This window comes from Lissotriton vulgaris, chromosome 10 (genome assembly GCF_964263255.1).
Source record: "Lissotriton vulgaris chromosome 10, aLisVul1.2, whole genome shotgun sequence".
Classification (NCBI taxonomy): Eukaryota; Metazoa; Chordata; class Amphibia; order Caudata; family Salamandridae; genus Lissotriton; species Lissotriton vulgaris.
This window is the reverse complement of record NC_141698.1, coordinates 559,527,019-559,547,101: the sequence shown is the minus strand read 5'-3', so window position 1 is coordinate 559,547,101 and position 20,083 is coordinate 559,527,019. Positions and strand designations below refer to the sequence as shown.

The window sequence follows — 20,083 nt, the reverse complement described above, 5'->3', positions numbered from 1 at the left end:
TATAATGATGAGGTGTGCGGCCCAGTAGTATAATCGTATGTCTGGCAAGGTGAGCCCCCTGTTATATTGGTTGTGTTGCAGGGATTTTAAAGCGATTCAAGGGTAACCACCCTCCCACAATAGTTTCCGTATGTCATTCTCTCTGGATTGGTATACTTCAGAGGGATCCTATACTAAATATTTTGTAGGATGTAGAGCAATTTGGGTAAAGATATCATCTTGAACAAAGCCTCCCTCCACATAAGTGTAAGGGACAGCTTGCTCCATCTCTCCTCAACAGGATCCGATCACCCTATAGAGGTTGCGAGCATAGCAAGTTTCTAATGTCATAAATGTTAACTGTCGGGGTGGGGGGCATCTCCAAACCCTCTTTTGGGAGAAAGAGCACAGATTTATCCCAGTTTATACAATATCTGGAAAGCCTCTTGTACTCCTTAAATACATGGAACATCAGAGGAAGAGACAGGGAAGGCCCGGTCAAATGCAAGAGGATATCGTCCACATAGAGCAAAATTATTTCCCTTAACTCTTCCTTATCTGGGAGCTGAAAGCCATAATGGTAAGGGTGGTTACAAACCAAGCAGGCTAAAGATTCTAACATTAAGGCAAAAAGGAGGGGGGACAATGGGCAACCCGGTTTCATGCCTCTACCAATGGGAAATCCCCCAGCACTCCATTTACCCAAACTGTCTCCACTGGGGCCTGATACAATAGCTGTACCCACCACTTGTAACGAGGACCAAAGCCGAATTTAACCAGCATGCTATCTAAGAAGGGGCAATGTACTGCATCAAATACCTTCTCGGCATCTACTTCAAAGAATATATGGGGGGATCGGGCTCGACCAGACTTTGTTTAGCCAGTTGTGGGTTCTACAGAGATTGTAGCGGCTGGATCTACCGGGCATGAATCCCGACTGGTCTCTATGAATCAAAGGCGTTATAACTTGCACCATTCTGACTGCCAATATTGAGGCCTGGATTTTAATGTCAATGTTAAGTAATGAGATCGGGTGGTAGGAGGAGGAGCAGTCCCTGGGTTTGCTGTCCTTAGGTATAAGCACTATGACCGCCCGTCAAAACTCCGGAGGAAGAATGCCACTATCACCCCCTTCAAGAAACATGTTTAAGAGATGGGTCCAAGCAGGCTCGAAAATCATTTATAAAATTCAGCGGGAATCCCCTTGGGACCTGGGGTCTTATTTGTTTGAAGTTTAGTAATGGCCGATTGTATATCTGCCAGGGTGATCTCCGCTTCGAGCGCCTCTCTCGCCTTGGCATCAAGGGTTGGCATTTTTATCAACTGCAGATATTGCTCAATATGGTTCCGGGTCTAGAGAGGCAGAGGCTCATAAAAGGTCTCATAATATTGTGCAAATGTTACTGTCATTGCCTCATCGGATTCCACAACGGCCCCCCCGGGGAGTCTTATCTAGTGCAACCAACTAGTTTCCACCTCCCGTCTACCAAGCCAGGCAAGAGGTTTACCCGCTTTATCTCCGATGTTGTAGAGGCGGTGCAGGGAAGACATCATCTGAGTCTTTGGTCCCTCCGGTGCTAAGGACTTGTATTCCTCTCTCAGAAGTGCTAATTGTCTAAGGGTGGAGGGACAGGGTCTGAGTCGAGCTTGTCCACAGCATCCAAAAACCTATGTTCCACTTCTTCCAAAGCTTGCGCTTGTTTCCTCTTCTTGCGTGCTTTGAGGTTTTGGGTGCTATTTCAAAGGACCATTTTATATGCCTCCCAAAGAATTGTTTGGATGTGCTAATTTTCTTGAAAATATAGCTCAGAGTCCCCCCTCAACTCAACTGCAACCTCCTGATCCCTCAAATTCACGCATTTAGCTTCCAGCCCATCCCCCTCTTGGGGCTACGCCCTCACTTCACCAACAAAGAGGTGATCAGACAGGCCCCTGGCCAGGTATTTAGCCTGCTGGACCTCATCCAATTCACTTGTGGGCGCAAAAATATAGTCTATACGAGAAAAAGCTTTATGAGCCACCAAAAAGTATTACTATTCATGTTCTGAAGGATGGGCACACCGTCATAGGTCTGAAAGGCCCAGAGTGGCCGCAAAGAGGGCGGGCGGATAGAGGATTTATCCATTCCACGGGGACAGACCTATCATGCTCTGTCTTCATGACATCATTAAAGTCACCTCCCAAAATATGGAGTGGAGAGTCCACTTCCAGTAATATTTTGGCTAACTTATCCAGGGTGGGGGGGCTGCAGATGAGGGGGGTGCATAATCACCAATCAGCATAATCTCAATCCTGCCACAGAACTTGCTCACTCCCACGTACCTCCCTAGTGGGTCTGTCCATTATTTTAATATTTGGAATGGAGAGTTTTCTCTGATCAAGATGGCTACTCCTCTTGACCCGGAGGTGTACCCCGCATGTGCCAGTGTGGTGTAAGCACCTCTCCCCAAGAATTTACACTGACTGCCTTTGAGATGGGTATCCTGTAAAAGTATCACAACTAGGTTCTGACGCTTGATTGATGTATTGGGTTACCAGACCCCTCTTAATCCTGTCACCTAGCCCATTCACGTTCCATGATAGAACAGAGAGGACCCTAGTCTCCACTTGTGGAGTACCCATCAGGAGTAGGACAATAAAATGGGACAGTGCCTATCCCAATAGATTGGTGGGTAGCATGACACATATATCTGCTGGGGTGTCTAGTGAATTGCTATGTCTGCGCTATTATGTCCTGAGCTAACTTGCCTCAACCCTCAAAACAATGAGCACTTTCCCCTAACCTCCAAAGGCCCCTATAACACAATACCTACTCTACAGAGGATCTGGGAGGTCTGTAGCCCCCCTACCCACAAATTAAGTCTTAAATCCCCAGTCACACAATGAGGGCCAACCACCCTTGGTAGCAGTGGACCAGATATGCAAACAAAGCAGAAACATGAATTTGTCTGTTGCCACTTTGCTGTTCTCAGAGGGGCGTGACTGTCGTGCTTCAGGGCCCCAGACCTTATCATATCATCCTTGACTAAGCGACTGTTGTCAGATCAAAAGCCGTAGCATCTGATGGGGACACATCTGGGTCCTTCTCCAAATGTGTTACAGCGACCACCAGTGGGTGTGGGGTCTCAGATTCAGTTTTGTGTTCGTTCGCTGTTAGCTCACGTTAGGAGCCCTCCTCCGGTTCCACTGACCTACTTTTTCTGGAAGCAACTGCAGCTCCATAGTCCGAGTCCGAAGAGCACTCCTGGTCTCAACTCTGTTCTCTTTGCCTCCAGGGGGTAGTGTCTATTTGCTGCCGGGAGTGGCATCCTCTATGCTGGATTCGAGACAGCGTGCGGGCGGACAGTACCTCTCCTATCCAGTCTCCTGTCCGGGTTTAGCTACTCACTCCGCATCAGCCAGGGCCTCTCCTCCAACCACTCCCATGCCTCCTCAGGACTTTAAAAAACGAGTGAATTTCCTTGATACAGAACCTTCAACTTGGCAGGGAAGAGTAACATATATTGTAATTGCATGGATGGCAGTTTTACTTTCACTGAATCAAATGTGCGTCTCTGATGCTGTACTTCCCTTGTGTAGTCTGGAAAAATCATAATTTTGGAATTATCATGGTGTACCTCCCCTAGTTTACGCACCTCTGAAAGAATTATATCTCTGTGCTGGAAGTTAACAAAATAGGCTATTACTGGCCTCTGCAGGGCCCAGGGGGGCTGCCTACTCCCCACTGCATGGTGCACCCAATCAGTTACAAAGCAGGGAGAGAATTTGTCTGGTGGCAGAATGCTTTGTCGACAAGCATCCAGGAAACGCTGCATATATGTCCCCTCAACCCCCTTGGGAAATCCAACGAACCTGAGGTTGCTCCGTTGAGCCCAATTTTCAGCATCTTTGAGCCGCCACACCACCTCTTTGTTCGTGGCCAGGGCCTCTGCCATATTTTTTTTAAGGGTGTACACTGTGCCCTCCAGTTCAGATACTCTATTCTCCATTGAGGTGATCATTCCCACCACGTTTCGGAGGTCCTGGCGCACCAGGGAACACTCGGAGAGCACCTCCCCCATCCCCTCTCCAGGGCCTCTCTTGAAGACTGGACAGCCGGAGAAGAGCAGCATTATTGGGCTCCCGCAGCGAAACCACCTCCGTCGCAGGCGCTCCCACCTTGGCATATCTGTCCATTTCGTCCTGTCTGGAAGGCTTTGGTTCCTTGTCTCTGGTCATCCTCTAGTGGTGTGAGGTCTGCACTGTCCAGTATCCCCAATAGGTCCGCACCAGGATAGAGGGTCAGCCACAGCACTGTGGATAGCCAAGGGCACAGCCTATTCACAGTCCCTATACGGCCTTTCCTCCCAAACAACGGGGGTCACAGCTTCAGCTACCTTCACTCTATGCAGGATGGGTAGGCACTACTACAATGTTTAGGAGTCCGATTAGACCACCATGTTCATTCACACAAGTGCCCCGGCTGGTCTCTGGTGTTCTCAGAGCAAGTTCCCCTGTATGCTGCTCTGGTATCTTACATCAGATCAGGCTGGGTATGGCTCCATATTGCCACACTGGGTGAACTGAACCTCAGAATGGCACTTCCATAGATGGTGAAGACTTTGGAATAACCGGCCCGGGGGAGGGAAGAAATATCTCAGCACTACAGCCCAGCAGTGACCCTTTAGGGGGACTCCACAACACTCTCTCCTGTGGTTTAAACTTCACCTGGCACTTCCACCGGATACATGCGACCCCTTGGGAATCAATCTATCCCCCTGCATTGAGTTGATCCCTCAGCCTCTCCACCTCCTTCTCCCAACTGCAACCAGCCACAGGATTGTGCCTCAGGACTCCAGGCTCACCCAGTCGTCTCAGTGCCACGTGCTCGTCTGTGTTGAGGCCCCCACTGGTAGCACCACGACCGGGGTTGGAAGAAGGAAGACTTTCCCCTGCACTCCCTCCCAGCGCCGTGTAGGAGGCTCTGCCACTACTCCCCACCGGACCTCCCTAGGCATTGCCGCAGCATGTGTTATCCCAGAGGGAGGACCCCAATGCTGCACCGAGACCGCAGGGGTAATCCGGCACCTGTGCTCCTCTGGACACTCGCCCCTTCCTGGTCCTACTGCTATGGTGAATGTAAAACAAACACAATAAGGTGATGGACGGAGAGCTGAAACCTTTCAGACACTCACCCTCAGTCACTATTAGATCTGGGTTGAATACATCATTGTTCTTTTGCTCACTTCACCACCCCAGTTCAGACCCAGCAATATGCAAATCATTCTTGACCCTGATCCTCATGGTAAAAGTCCAGTCCGAACGGCCAAACGAGGTCTTCCCTTGAACGGAAACAAGTATCCTGGGACTAGTTTCAGGGTAACATCCCTCCTCAGCCAGGTTAGCTTGAATCCAGTGGAAAAGTTAGCAAGGGACCCACATCTGGGCATACCCTGCCAACTTAGGGTGAACAAAGCAAACACAATAAGATGATGGACGGAGAACTGAAACTTTTCAGACTCTCACCCCCAGTCACTAGTAGATCTGGGCTGAATCCATCATTATTCTTTTGCTCACTTTGCCACCCAAGTTAAGACCCAGCAATATGCAAATCAGTTTTGACCCTGTTCCTCATGGGAACAGTCCAGCCCAAACTGCCAAGGCAGGTCTTCCCTGGACCGGAAACAAGCATCCTGGGACCGGTTTTAGGGTAACACCTTTCATTCGCCAGGCTAGCTTGGATTCATTGGCAAAGTGAGCAAGGGACCTACTTCTGGGCATATCCTGTCAACTTAGCGCAAACAAAGCAAACACAATAAGATGATGGGCGGAGTGCTGAAACTTTTCACACACTAAACCTCAGTCACTATTAGATCTGGGTTGAATACATTATCGTTCTTTTGCTCAGTTCACCACCCCAGTTCAGACCCAAAATGATGCAAATCAATCTTGCCTCGGTTCCTCATGGGACCAGTCCAGCCCAAACTGCCAAGTCAGGTCTTCCAAGGACTTGAAACAAGCATCCTGGGCCTGGTTTTGGAGTAACACCCCTCATCAGCCATGCTAACTTAAATCGAGAGGTAAAGTGAGCAAGGGACCCACGTTTCGGGATACCCTGCCAACTTAGTGCAACAAAGCAAACACAATAACATAATGGACAGAGGGTTGAAACTTTCTATACACTCACCCGTCACTATTAGATCTAGGTTGAATCAATCATAATGCACAACCAACATTTAGTACATAGAAGAGAGCTTGAAAATCTTTTAGGTAGAATCAACATGGAAAACCGTCAATTCTGTATTCTGGCACTGAACAACCATCCTCATTAAAGCTCTTATTTTGTTTCAGTGTCGACATTTGACCAGTATATATGTATGATTTACAGCCAGCTCTTCATAAGGACAAGGGAAGGAGACACACCCTTAAAGCCAATAATTGCTAAGCGGAGGTATGTTTAGGCCTTCCCACCGACAGTGGAACAAGAAAATAATCATCCGCTTGTAGGTATTTGAGTCAAAAGAACTTGAAGATACACTGCGCAAAGTTGTATGATTACTAGAGCTGCCTTAACAGCTTGGTTTGAAGCTCTAGTATTCATACTAGCCAAGCTTCAATGGAACTCCTGATCAGCAAAGACAAATGATTTTGTGTAAACAGACACCCGGCAAAATCCCAGCATTGCAGACCGGAATGGTACATTAGGGACATAATGCTTTGACCATTGACTTAAGTTCAATGTGATCCGTGATCTCTGAGAGAGCAGCCTTTTGGGGAACAATTGTGATCCCTAAAACATATTGAAGTGTTGGAGATGGGAGAGAAACAGAAGAAACTTGCAACTGGAAAAAGTCAATAATTATCAAAACGAAAGCCAGACGAAAGCCAGAAAAAAGATATTCTCTGTTTCAAATTCTCTTTTTTTTTTTTTTTTTTTTAAAACCTTTATTGTGCCTTCACAGTTTACACAGCTTGTCGCCTACAACCCAATCGGGCCGGCCGCTATATAAGGTGTCAAAGAAAAACGATCTTTACAATACAGTTGTGCCGGTAGTCGTCGAAGTCATGAGGGTAAAGATCGGTAAACAAGTGGTGATGGCGAAAGGCAAATGGTCCATGCTTAGAGTACGAGGTTTTCCATTTTCTGTTTTAAACCTAAGAAAAGAACATTCAAAACTTCGGGAAGTTACAGTACGATCAGTGAAATAAGCTTATTGCCAGTTAGATATGAGTTTAGTCCTGAGTTAGGGCCAACCCTATGCCGCCCTCTATGCTACGTAGAGTGTGAGCAAACCACCCTCATCCCTCCAACCCTCCCCGGTGTACCCCCCCGCATCACTCAGCCCTCCTCAGCCCAACCCGTCTTCTTCGTCTGAGTCTAGTGGGTCATCCTCAGGTAGTGGATCACAGATGTCGCCCCGGTATGTGTTCCATGGGGACCACACTTTGTTCCACTTGGCCGGGCATGCCCTGTTCAAGTAAACTGCCCGTTCTGTGACCATGGCCCTGTCCATATTTACGCACCATTGTGAGGCCGTCGGGGGGTCCGCCACCCCCCAGCGCTGCGCGATGTCTCTCTTGGCCATCATCATCCCTAATGTTACCCAGAGGCGGCCATGCCGGGACAAGTCTGTTGGTTCCCACACATTGAGGAGGCAACGCCGCGGTTCCGGGAGCACCGAAACCTCCAACACCTGTGACACAGTGCGCATGACCTGACGCCAATAGGAGTGTATAACTGAGCACTCCCAGAATGTGTGGAAGAGTGTGCCCTCCTCCCCGCAGCCTCGCAAGCAGAAAGGGTCAGGGGCTCGTTGTATGCGGTGAAGCAATGTCCTGGTGTAATATGTTCTATGTAGAACTTTGAGTTGGATGAGCCTCATTTTAGACGATATTCCCGCTTCCTTAGGGGACGCCAGTGCCTCGTTCCATTCATGTTCATCCATCTCGCCCACTTCCAGCTCCCATTTCTCCTTAAGTGGCACTAGCGGGTCTGGGGAATTGTTAAGGAGTTTTCGGTAGGTGAGGGAGGTGGCTTTTTCTACCATGTAATCCGTCAGAAGGCGATCCTCTAGCGGGGAGGACTCGGGGAGAGTCGATCCCGCCGGAACAGCTGCCAGTAATGCATGACGGATTTGGACATAACGGTAGGTTTCGTGCGGCCCTAGGTCATAGAGTTCTTTCAGGCGGGCAAAAGTAATGACTCCCCCATGCTCCCACATGTCCCCCACCGTTGAGATGCCGATATCGTCCCAGCGGGAGAACCCCTTACTGGTCCGAAGGTTGCCTAGGGCTCGTGAGTCCCAGAGTGGAGTGAGTTTAGTGAGTGTGTCTTTCCACCCTAGTGCAGCGGTGGCTGCGTGCCAGGTGGCCACTGTGAGCCTAGTGGGGCCCTTCAGCGGTCTGAGTTTCCGTCTATCATAAAGCGGGGCCAGTAGGCCACTGGTACCCAGTTGGGCCCTGTCCGCCTGGAATGCCGGGTCCGATTGCGATGCATGCAGCCACTGGTTGATCGGTCTGAGCTGTGCCGCCCAGTAGTAGAGATAGAGGTTGGGAAGTGCGATGCCGCCCTCGTACCAGCTCCTGCAGAGCTTGGCATGTGCTATACGCGCCGGGCGGTTGTCCCACAGCAGACCAGAGACCACTGCCGCCACCCTCTTGAAGTACCTCTGGGGCACAGCAAAGGGGGTATTGTCTAGGATATATAGGAAGCGGGGCAGGGATTTCATCTTAAACAGGGCTGCTTTCCCAAGCATCGTCAACGGTAATCCCGCCCAGAAGCTCGCATCTTGCTTGAGGCGGTTCAGCGGTGGCGCGAGGTTCAGTTTTTCGTGTTCCGCCGGGTCACCCGTAACGTGAATACCAAGGTACTTAAATGAGGAGCCGGCCAGTCGCAGAGGGCGGTCTGGACCAAGCGTTGGGTGGCCACCCATCAGGGCGTACAGTTCAGATTTACTCCAATTAATAGTGTATCCTGATATCTCTCCGTGGTCGTTGCAAAGGCGCAAGAGGGCCGGTATGCCGTGATCGGGGTCCGTCAGGTACACCAGCATATCATCCGCGTAAAGCGAGACGCGGTCTTCCCAGCCCTCCTTCCATTTAATCCCTTTAAGCAAAGGGGTAGTCCTGATGCGGATAGCCAAGGGCTCTAGTGAGAGCGCAAAGAGAAGGGGGGAAAGAGGGCACCCTTGTCGGGTGCCGCGCCTGAGTGGGAAGGAGCGTGAAATGTGGCCGTTCGCTACCACATGCGCTACCGGTGCGGTGTATAGCAGTTTGATCCAGGAGATGAAGACGGGTCCGAATCCCATATACTGAAGTACCTCAAAGAGATAGGCCCACTCCACTAAGTCGAAGGCCATTTTCGCGTCAAGCGCCAATATGGCCGCAGGTTCGCCTATGTCAACTGCTTTAGCTAACACCCCATGTACCCGCCTGAGATTGAGCGAGGTGTTCCTGTGGGGCATGAACCCTGACTGGTCCGGGTGAATAAGATCGGACAGATGAGGCAGGAGACGATTTGCCAGAAGTTTCGCTAGAATCTTACTTTCTGCGTTGAGCAAAGATATAGGGCGGTATGAGGAGCATTCCTCAGGGGGCTTACCGGGCTTTGGAATAGCCACGATCGCGGCCGTTCGTTGGTCCAGCGGGAGCACCCCCTTATCACGGCACTCTTCGTACATTCGGAGCAGGTATGGGCTTAGAACGTCTGTGCGTGCTTGGAACCATTCGACTGGGATGCCGTTTGGCCCTAGCGCTTTGCCCGTACGGAGGGCCCCAATGGCAATCCGCAGTTCGTCAGCTGTGAACGGTGCCTCAAGCTCAGTTGCGGCCTCCGGTAACAGTGCTGGGATGTTTATGTCGTAGAGTGCGCTTTGGGCTGCAATCGCGGTGATGTCCCGTTCCGGAGTGTATACTTTCTCAAAATGGGTAGCCAGTGCCTCCACTACGCGATCTGGGTCAGTCTGAGTATTGCCCTCCTCGTCTCTCACCTGCTGGATCCCTCTGGAGCTACCCCCTCTCTTGTCGAGCCAGGCCAACATTTTCCCCGCTTTGTCCCCAACATCATATACTCGGTTTTGTGTATCTGAGATGTGGCCTTGTGTGATGAGCCGAGCGTGGTCTGTATACAGGCGCTGGGCAAGTGCTAGTGCATGTGTTGTGTCATCCGTGGGGTCTGCTTCATGGCCAGTGGTGGCTTCGCGCAGTCGGAGCTCAAGGGCCGCGTGTTCAGCTGCCTGTTCTCTTCTATGAGACGTTATAGAACTGAAGGCTTGCCCCCTTAGGACTGTCTTGTAGGCCTCCCAGAGGACCTCAGCCGAGGCTGCTGTCGGTTCGTTCTCCGTGAAATAATGTGTTGTGGCGGTCTGCAGGGCCTTCCTGACCTTAGGGACCTTTAGATAAGAGGCGTGCATAGGGAAGATGCGGTGGCGTGTTCGTGTCCTTGAGGTAATGGTGAGAGTCAGTGGTGAGTGGTCTGAGATGCCCCTAGGGTGTATGTGCACTTCCTCTACGCGCTGTAACTCACCCCCTAACGCCAGGAAGTGATCAATGCGGGATAGGCTATTGTGGACGGTGGAGTGGAACGTGTACTGTCGCAGTGTAGGGTGAACATGGCGCCATATGTCTACCAGCCCTAGTGCCTCTGTGAAGCGCTGAAACCTGGAAGGACCCCCCGGGAGGGCAGCCGCTGGAAACCTATCGAGTTGCGGGTCCGCAGATGCATTGAAGTCCCCGCCTAGAAGTATGTCACCTTCGGGGAGGGACAGCAAGAAGTCGCCCAGGGCTGGCAACATCACGGAGTGCAATGATGGTGGGATGTAAACTGAAACTATTGTCAAGGGGCGCCCGTCCCATTGTCCTGCCGCTGCCGCAAAACAGCCCTGTGTGTCAGTCCTAGTACTGAGGGTGATAAAATTGGAGGACTTTCTAAGTAGGATACCCGTGCCCCGGGACCCAGTGGAGAATTCCGAGTGGGTTAACATTTTATACCCCCTTCTGTCCAGGGCCTTAGTGGCGCTACCCATTAGATGGGTCTCTTGGAGGAGTATTAGGTCAGGTTTGTGACGTTTCACCTCGGACAGAACAAGGCCGCGCTTCACTTTATCACCTAGGCCGCGCACGTTCCATGCTAGAAGTTTGAGGGAGGAGCCGCCCAATTGCGTCTCCCCCGTTCGCATTACGTTAGGCTGTACATCCACCATCAATAAACATCAGAGACAGAAACCATCGGAGCAGCCTCCACCTTCCCAGCAACCGTTCAATAAGCATTATAGTCCATTTTACAGTTTGTGATCGATTCTGTGAACGTCCCGTAAAAACAAACAAACCCCCCCCAACCCCCCCCCACCCTGCCTCCCTGCCAAACGGACTCAGAACTGCCCGCCACCCCAACTTAGCAGAGCGCTTATCCCATGCCAAAAACAGAGTACTTGCGCGTCAGGGGAGAGTGTCCCCCAAAGCAGGCGGTCCCTCTGCTGTCCTCGGGTTGTCCGGGCCAGCGTCCATGAACGACTTGGTGAACAATCATAGTGGGAATAAGGTCCAGGTTAAACATTTAGTTCCTCATGGTAGTGTCATTTGCCTCCAGCAGCTCCCATGTGGTCCTGCGACGGTGATCCATTCGCACTGCCCCTGGTCGACGATTGTGAGCCCGGCCGGCTCTCCTCTCCCGTCCTGTTGCGTCGGCGGTTGGAAGTGCGGTCCACCGTGCGCCAGCCATCCAGCCATTCTCTTGCAGACTCCGCCGAGTCGAAGAACCAGACCTTCCTATCGGCCACCACTCTCAGTCGGGCCGGAAACAACATGGAGTACGGCAGTTCTTGGTCGCGGAGTGATTTTTTAACCTCTAAGAAGGTCCTCCTTCTGCGGGTGACCTCCGCCGTGTAATCCGGGAAAAAGGATATCCGTGAATTTTGGATTTGGATGGGCGGTGCCACCCTGGCTGCCTGGAGGACTGCATCACGGTCTCTAAAGTTAAAGAGTCGTGCCAGGATGGGGCGCGGGGCGGCCCCCGGGGTAGGTGACCCCCCGGGGACCCGGTGGGCCCGCTCTACTGTAAAGAAGTTGAATAGTCCCTTCGGGCCAGTTTTGTCTTTATAAGGTCCTCAACATACAAATCCATGGCTCCCTTTGTTTCGGACTCCGGAACTCCCAAGATACGGACATTGTTGCGTCTGGAACGCCCTTCCTGGTCGTCCAGCTTGCTTTTAAGAAGTTTATTGTCCGCCTGTAGTCTCTCCATTGCCACTTGTAGGTCGGAAACGTCCTCTATCAAGGATTTGGTCACAACCTCCACCTGCTTCACCCTTTCGCTCATTTTCTGGAGGTCGGCTCTAATAAGGGTAACCTCGGCCGCGGTCGAGCCCACCGTGGCCTGCACCTGCTCCAGCGCTCTCAGTACATCGTCCAGCGTGGCTTTTTTTGCACCGTCGTTGTCCGCGCCCTTTCCCAGTGATTTGCGCTGCTCAGGTGGAGTGGACGTCTGGTTGTCATAAGCAAATTTTCCGAGCTTCGCCTGAGCGGCGGTCTGTCGTGGCCCCTTCCCCGCCATTGTTCCTTTACGGCGAGACACCGTTTATGATGGAGCGGGCCGGAGCCCGTAGCCGTCCGCTTGGGGGGGGAGGGGGTATGCAGAAGGTCCAGACAGGGTGTGGGCCAGGGGTCGCTGACGATGGCAAGGTGCTGCCGACGGCCCCGGAGCTGTTGCGGTTCCGGCAAGTTCAAGCAAAATGGCGACTAGTGCCTCGCAGGTCCCACGGTGTGTGCCGAGCGCAGCAAAGGGGCACCACGGCGTAGTGCCACTGGATATGCCGCGTGAAGGGTGAAGTGGTCCGCGGGAAGGATTGCCAGCCGGTGGCGTCGAGTGCCGTCGTCAGCGGCTATTTCCGGTTGGTCGTGCCGGGGAGGGTAGACTTCCGCCCGGCCCAAGGTTCCACTCGACACCGGTGCTCGCCTCGTGCCACCAGGCCCGTCTTCCGTGAGGGACTCGGACGAAGTTTCGTCCCGATGTTGAGGTCTGAGCGGTCCCAAATTTTCCTTGCTTGCGCCGTTCGGTCACCGCACCCAGGACACCCCTTCTGGACTGATCAGTGAGCGGATAGGCATGCGGATTGTTGCGGGATGCCGCCTTGCTACGGGAGCCTCTCTAGGTTGCTGCCGCCATCATCGGCTGCTAGCCACGCCCCCCCAAATTCTCTTTGAGTCTTAGGTGTGCAAGAGAGAATCTTTGAGGAAAAGGTCAGTTATCCAGAGGACAGCGTCACGTCTGGTTATGCCAGACATGCAATACTTGTATTGTTTTTGCATCACAGATCTTTATGTTATTAAACTTTATTAAAGGTAATTATGAAAAACAAAACTACCACCAATGGAGGACTTTACTTAGCTGCAGGATATGTATCCAACAAGTGAGGATCCAGAAACATGTTCAGTTGTTTAAGATATGAACTTCGGAAAATAGGTGTGGGAGAAGAGATACAGTCTAGGATGGTAGAAAGACTGTGAAGGATGGGTTATAAAACCTTTCCTAAATTACTTCAGTGAAGGAGCATGGCTGAAGTGTGAGGAGAGGCCAGGAGTCTATATGCAGAGAAACCCTGTAGACATATAATTTTTTGTGAGACTCGTGGGATAACAGCCTTGCCATTGAGGTAGTCCTGGTCATGTAGGCACCAATAAATGCTGCAGGTTTGGAAGCAAGGTTACCAGGTTTTCTCAGGTGTAGTGTCTTACAAATCACACAACAGGCTTCGAAGTGAAATCTGGCAGGGAGATGATTCACTGCAAATATTTCTAATTAGGAGGCATTTGATTGAACCACCTTTGGTCAGTGATTAAACAATTCATTAAGAGCACCTTTATTTGGTGTCCTTAAGGATTTTGGGAAACCAGTGAGCTGAGAGTTGCCCCTGTCGGTGTGTCATAAGACGAGTTTGTGGACTGTGGACCTGGATTTTGTTGCAGGGAGAGTGCAGTAATGTACAGAAAATATTCAATGAAGCAAATTAATTAACACGTGTAACCTTCCATAAGAATTTTTCTCAAAACATTAATTTAGTGTTTTTAGAAATGGTAACATTGTTCTTACTTTGGCTGTTATATTTACCTGCCAGCTCTTCGTGAATTCTTGGACACTGTCAGTGAATGAGTGATCTGGAAGCATGAGGTCATTTCCAGCTTCATTGTCATTAGTTCCAAAGAGTCCCGCAGACGCCCCTAATGGGAGAAAAATCACTGTTTAAGAGAGTGCATTATAGATAGTGAACAATCATCAACCTGATCCAGTGATGGCAGCTGTTAACCAGTGAAAACAGGCTACACGCAAGATCGTTTGGGAGGTTTTCTGTCTAGAGTTCGGAATAGACAGAGTTTAAGATATTAAACAATCGGCATACCATTAAAAAGGAAGAAGCTGTAATGATGTGATATTACATAGACTTTCTTCTGCTTTTATGGATATTGTTAGATAATGCATTATATATATTGCAGTCATAATATATGAAAGAACCCCTGAAGCTTGAAAAGTGTATTTTAGAAAAGGATTTTACACACAGGTTCTGGCTAGATAGTTCCGGCCACAGGCTGTTTAATTTACTTGTGCTGTGCTTTAAACATCTAAAGACTCAGACACTGCCTGCACATCATTCAGACCTTGATGTCCAGCACCTACAGGACTGTCAACTCAATCAAGACATAATTCCTGTAATTTGCCAAGATCAACAAACAAGATGAAGTAGAAACCTGGATCAATGCATAACAGCTTCGAACCACAACTTTCATCAAATGTCAAAACTGCTGTTTAAATCCTTGTAGTCTTCCATCTGGATTGTTGAATTACCCCACTCCAAGGCGTCTTCATTCCACCCTGACACCCTTAGGGGCATCCCACATGCAGCTGCACATCCCATTCTGAGCCCGAAGAAATATTATCACATCACCCCCATCCTGCTGGAACTCTATTGGCTCTTGTTACTGGCCCAACCCATCTTCAAAACCACACTGCATCATATACAAATACATCATGACCAGCACCTCCACTTATCTTGCAGACAAGTTAACCATATCAGATTGATCTCGCCACACCCCCTGCCAGGGCACCATCAGACTGCAGGCTAAAAAGTGTGAACAACAAAAAACAAAAAACAGGCCCTTTCCATTTATGCAGAGAAGATCTGTAACAACATCCCTGCACAGCTTGGCACAGAGAAGTCAGGCTTATCCAAAAGGCAATGTACAAACTATTTGTTCAACACTTCAAACAGTAATTCAGTGCAAACACCACAAAAGGATACCCCACCAGGTTAGGAAAATAGAGTAGTTTTTATTAAATAAAGCAAGACCAAAACAACAAAAATCCAATCTGTAGGACTGGAAATATGCAGTTTTAAAGATTTCAGTAAAAATAGTTCCATAAAAGCATAGAGCACAAGCTGCAGATATCTGTTCACGTTGGATGGGGACAAAGTCACAAGTTCAGGTTCACTGCAATGAATCGCGGGCTGACGTTAGAGACTCAGTTAGGCCCGCTGAATGAGAGTACCTTAAATCCTGGTTGCGTTGCGCTGCTAGGTCCCACACCGAGAATGCTTCGGTTCCGAGGAGGTGCAAATCTGCAAAGCAAGGTCCTGAGTGGTCGTCAAGGATCCCATTGATGAGGGCTTGCGATACGAAGTCCAGTGTTGACGATGCATCACACAGTCGAGATGATGCGTTGGTTTAGAAGAGCTGTGAAGCTGCAATGTGAGAACCTGCGTTGTCATTGTGGCTGTTGTCGACAAGAGATTTGCGATGTGAGGACCAGTTTCCGAAAGCAGGGGGTTCCGATAAGGGCTGCGAGGTCAACGCGTAGTCCTTGCGCCGAGAGAACTCTTGCAGCAGAGGCAGTGCATTGGATCTGCTTGGGATTGTGCCATGTAGCAGAGGACATGTGTTGGTTCTTCTGAGTCCACTGTTGAGCTGGCAGAGCACCTTCAGGTCCACTTCAAATAGTCCAGGACTAGGTGGCACCACTTGTCAGGATAGGACTCACAGATGGCAGAGTTCAGGTGCTGGGTTCAAAGTTGATGGAGTCTTCTATTCCTGAGTCTCTGGTCGGGAGGCAACTAGCCCTAGGTGTCACTCTGAGGTCACTCTGGAGTCACTCTAGGGTCACTCTGAGGTCACTCCGAGGTCCTAGGTCCAACAGATGCAAGTTGAGTCGTTCTCACCCAGGCCAGAGGGCAGCAGGTCAGCACAGCAAGGCAGCAGTCCAGCGAGGCAGTAGTCCAGAAGGTAAGCAGTCCAGTAGAGTGGAAGTCCCTCCAGCAGCAGAGTATTTTGACAGAGTATCCACAGATCCAGAAGAGTACTAAGGAGTTGGTGTGTGAGGTCCAGTATTCATACTGAGTTCTGCCTTTGAAGTGGGAGAAGCTTCTAGAGGTTTTCCTTTGAAGTCCACAGGCTTGCTGCCTTCCCTCTCCTGGCTCCAGACTATCTACAGGGGGTATGCAGCCCTTTGTGTGGAGGCAGGACAAAGCCTATTGAAGTGTACCCTGTTCAGCACTTCCATACTGCCATCCAGGCACACTTAAGCTCTCTATTGTGTGTGATTGTCTTTGAGAAATACACAAAGATCAACTGTCAGCTGCACCCAGTCATGTGATGTAGAGACAGGCTACAGGCACTAAATGGCTAAGGCAGGAAAATGCCAACTTTCTAAAAGTACAAAATAATCAAAACATCTAGCTGACACTTTGATAGGCTGCCAACATTTTATGCAGACTCAGACCAAATTCTCAAATAAATTGGTCTATTTCATTTAATTATTCATTTTCATAAATTTCATATTTTGAATTCACAAAGACAGATATCAGATACACATAAAAATTCAAATGACATCTCAAAACAATTCACATACCATCAAGACAAACAAGGATTGAAACAAAGAGTCCAGATAACAAATAACAATGATTTGGTAGAGTTTCCAGTTCAAGAACAAACAATAGGTAACTTGCAAGAACATTTTTCAAAGAAATAAACTAAGGTTACTAACCAACGGGAGTAAATACAGTTATGGCGACAGAGGATTTGTACATTCAATACATTATTTGCCTCGGCCGCTACTTATTTTATATTGAAAAACATCCCCTGATTTTAGAAATGTGCCAACTGGTTTCAAATCCCACTCAATTTACGGGGACTCTCTTCAGGGATGTGACTGGATTCTGTGAAGCCAATAAAAACATATATATTGTTTTTGCAAAATCTCCTCTTTCTCTGTCACGATTCAGCAAAATTATCATCAATCTAAGTTTTGGGGTCCATCCCTCAAATTACGACAGGCAATCTCCCAGTTTCATTTCCCAATTTGGTGGAGTCAACTAGTGGATGGCTAGACAGTCATCGTTGGAATAGTGCGTAGTTACCAATAGTTTTCTCTCTCTCCAACATGGTCGTTTACTTGTAGATTGAGGCTCTAATGTAGCGCTCCTGTTTGACAGCGCGGCTGCATTCTGCACGCGCTAATTAGCAAACGGCGCACTTCAACTGAAGAATTCGCCGGATAGCAGCGTTTCTGAGTTTCTCCTCGGAGAAACGTCTTCTAAAGTTAATTTCCAGATTTCCGCATTTCCCGAGCTGAGACCCAAGTAACTCCTGCGTCAGTCGGCTGAGACAACTTTCCGGTGAGGTGTTGTAAATTCTCTGTTTAGTCGTCAGTCAGAGAACCTTCGCATCAAGCTATTCCGAAGGCAATGTACTGAGAATTTGTCCGTTGCTTTGGCGTTACTACGTTCTTGAGTTCCTGCAGTTCATTTCTCCCCTTTAGAGTTTGCTCGTTTGGAAGAATACAACAAGCTCTTATTTCATCAGTACAGAATCCGAGAGTTTGGGTTTAATTGCCTTACTTTATTATTTCTGTTTGAGACCGTTCATAAGACTTATACCAACTCCATTACAAAACGACTGCATTCCATTTTCACATTCTACAAGTAGGCAGAAATATATATATATATTTGTACTTACCTCCATTACTGTCTTCACGAACAATTGCTAGCTTCATGGAACTTCATTTTCTGCAGTCAAGAAGGAAGTTAACTATTTATCTCTGACGCATTGTATTGTAAAGAGAAAGAAACTGTGTTTTGAGTTATTGAATCATAGGAGAGAGGCTACAGTCCACACTAATTAAGGTACACAGGTTTTCATTGGGGCACACGCATTCTTAACCTTGATGTTAGATTTGTAGGCTGAATTTGTGCTTCCCTTACAGGTGCAGTCAGGTGTGCTCCAGTGTGGCAGTCTCTCTTTTCTGTCCAATTCCCTTTTCCCCCGTGCTTCTGATATCGGAGAGATTCTGGTTCAGGGTTGTAGGGGAGTTGGGAAATATTCATCAGGGATCTTCGGCTATTCAGCTCCAGTGGAAGGTTTGATTTTTTGGTACTAGTTCTGACATTCTCATTCACCTCTATTTACTAAAAAAAAATTCAAGATTGTATCTACCTCGTATAGATCTTGGAAATCCCTTCAGGGTCGTGGGGATTATTGTGGGTGTGTTTTCCTGACAAGGATACTGAATCACTACAGGCTACTATTGATTAGTGTAATGATTAAATGTTAAATAGCATGATGGCAGGTTTCACTTACTTATGGGAAAGCTCCTTTAATTCTGACACAGTCGCCACTTTGTCGATCTGTGTGGGTTAAGCAGTACTGCAGTACCCGTTTTTCTCCTACCTACAGACACAAAGGTATTTTCTGTTATAGAGCGGAAGATTTAAGCATTGTAAGTATTCGAGCTGTAACGTTTCTTTTATTCCCTCACTCTGATGCTTACTTTCAAATTTCAGTTACTGTTGCCAATTGATGTTCATCTTGGCATTTTGAACTAGTTTGTGATTGTTCGCTTTCACGCTTATGGCTTCAAGTTAATCAGCTAAACAATTGAAAGCACGAAGAGATGCGTTAGCTGGAGCGCGTCTTCTTTGCACGCTTTAAAGTCAATTGAATGCTATTATTTCGCCTGCGATTACTCACTGGTATTTTTTTTAGCGGGTCCCCAAACATTCTTCCTGCTTTCCTTCTGCTAGAACGCTGTCAATTCGTCTGTGCTTCATACGCTTACATTGACTTCCTGTTCCATGCCCCTTGTTGGTAAGGCTATTGTGCAAAGGATACTGGTTTGTGTAGTTTTTCCATAAAGCGTGTGAAATTTTCTGTTGGCTTTACAGTGGCTGTGAAAAATACTTATGATTGGTCCCGTTCCATGCCCCTTGTTGGTAAAGCTACTGTGCAAAGGATGCTGGTTCTTGTAGTTTTTCCATAAAGAATGTACATTTTTAATTGCTTTTTTTCATGTTGGCTTTGCAGTGACTGTAATAAATACTTATGAGTGGTCATGTTCTTCACGCTAAGTTCTTGAGATTTCGGACGTTTCATTCAGGCCCGATATAGCGCTGTTAAACTTGAGGATGAGATACGCCTCTTTTTGAAACAACATCCTTTCGGTGTCTCCTGCTCTTGGAGTTTGTTTAACTACCCAGAGTACTGACCATTTAATATCTTTATTACTATGGTTAGCTTGGATGACGTGGCTAACCATAGGAGCATTTGTCACTTTTGTGCGAATATTAGGTCGATGTTGGACTATTCGTAGTCGGATATCTTGATTGGTCTTGCCGAAATACAATTTGCCGCACTGGCATGTGATCCCATAAATCAGCCTATCAAATGGTCAGCTAGATGTTTTGATTATTTTGTGTTTACTGGCCCTATCTAGCTGTGGGTCGTAGGGCCCACCCTTAGCATTACCAAAACTTTCTAAAAGTGGCATTTTCAAAATTGTTACTTAAATTCTGACTTTACCATAAGAGTGGATTTTTCATTACAGTTCCAAAGACAACAGACATGAACTTGTTACCTGATCCCATTTGGAAGTTACAGCTTATTAAATGTAATGAGGCAACTGTAGTGAATACGCTACACATTTGTAGGAATTAAAGCACTTTATTGCGACTAGGCAGAGCACAGGAACCGGCTGCTGGTTTCTCCAACTGTCATCTCCACAAAGCGCGATCCCTGTCTCCTGGTTGACACACATTATGACCTATTACATTCTACAATAACATCTCTACATTTCACAACTTCCAAA

General features: G+C 48.4%; 1 protein-coding gene across 1 annotated transcript in view; it reads right to left on the bottom strand.

Moving 5' to 3' along the window:
• APOLTP (apolipoprotein lipid transfer particle homolog) overlaps positions 1–20,083 on the bottom strand; it is a 1,141,779-nt gene that overhangs the window by 25,903 nt on the left and 1,095,793 nt on the right. Inside the window, exon 68 of the mRNA XM_086941409.1 lies at positions 14,063–14,172. Within this exon, the coding sequence (XP_086797535.1) occupies positions 14,063–14,172 (110 nt within the window). The remainder of the gene's footprint in view (positions 1–14,062; positions 14,173–20,083) is intronic.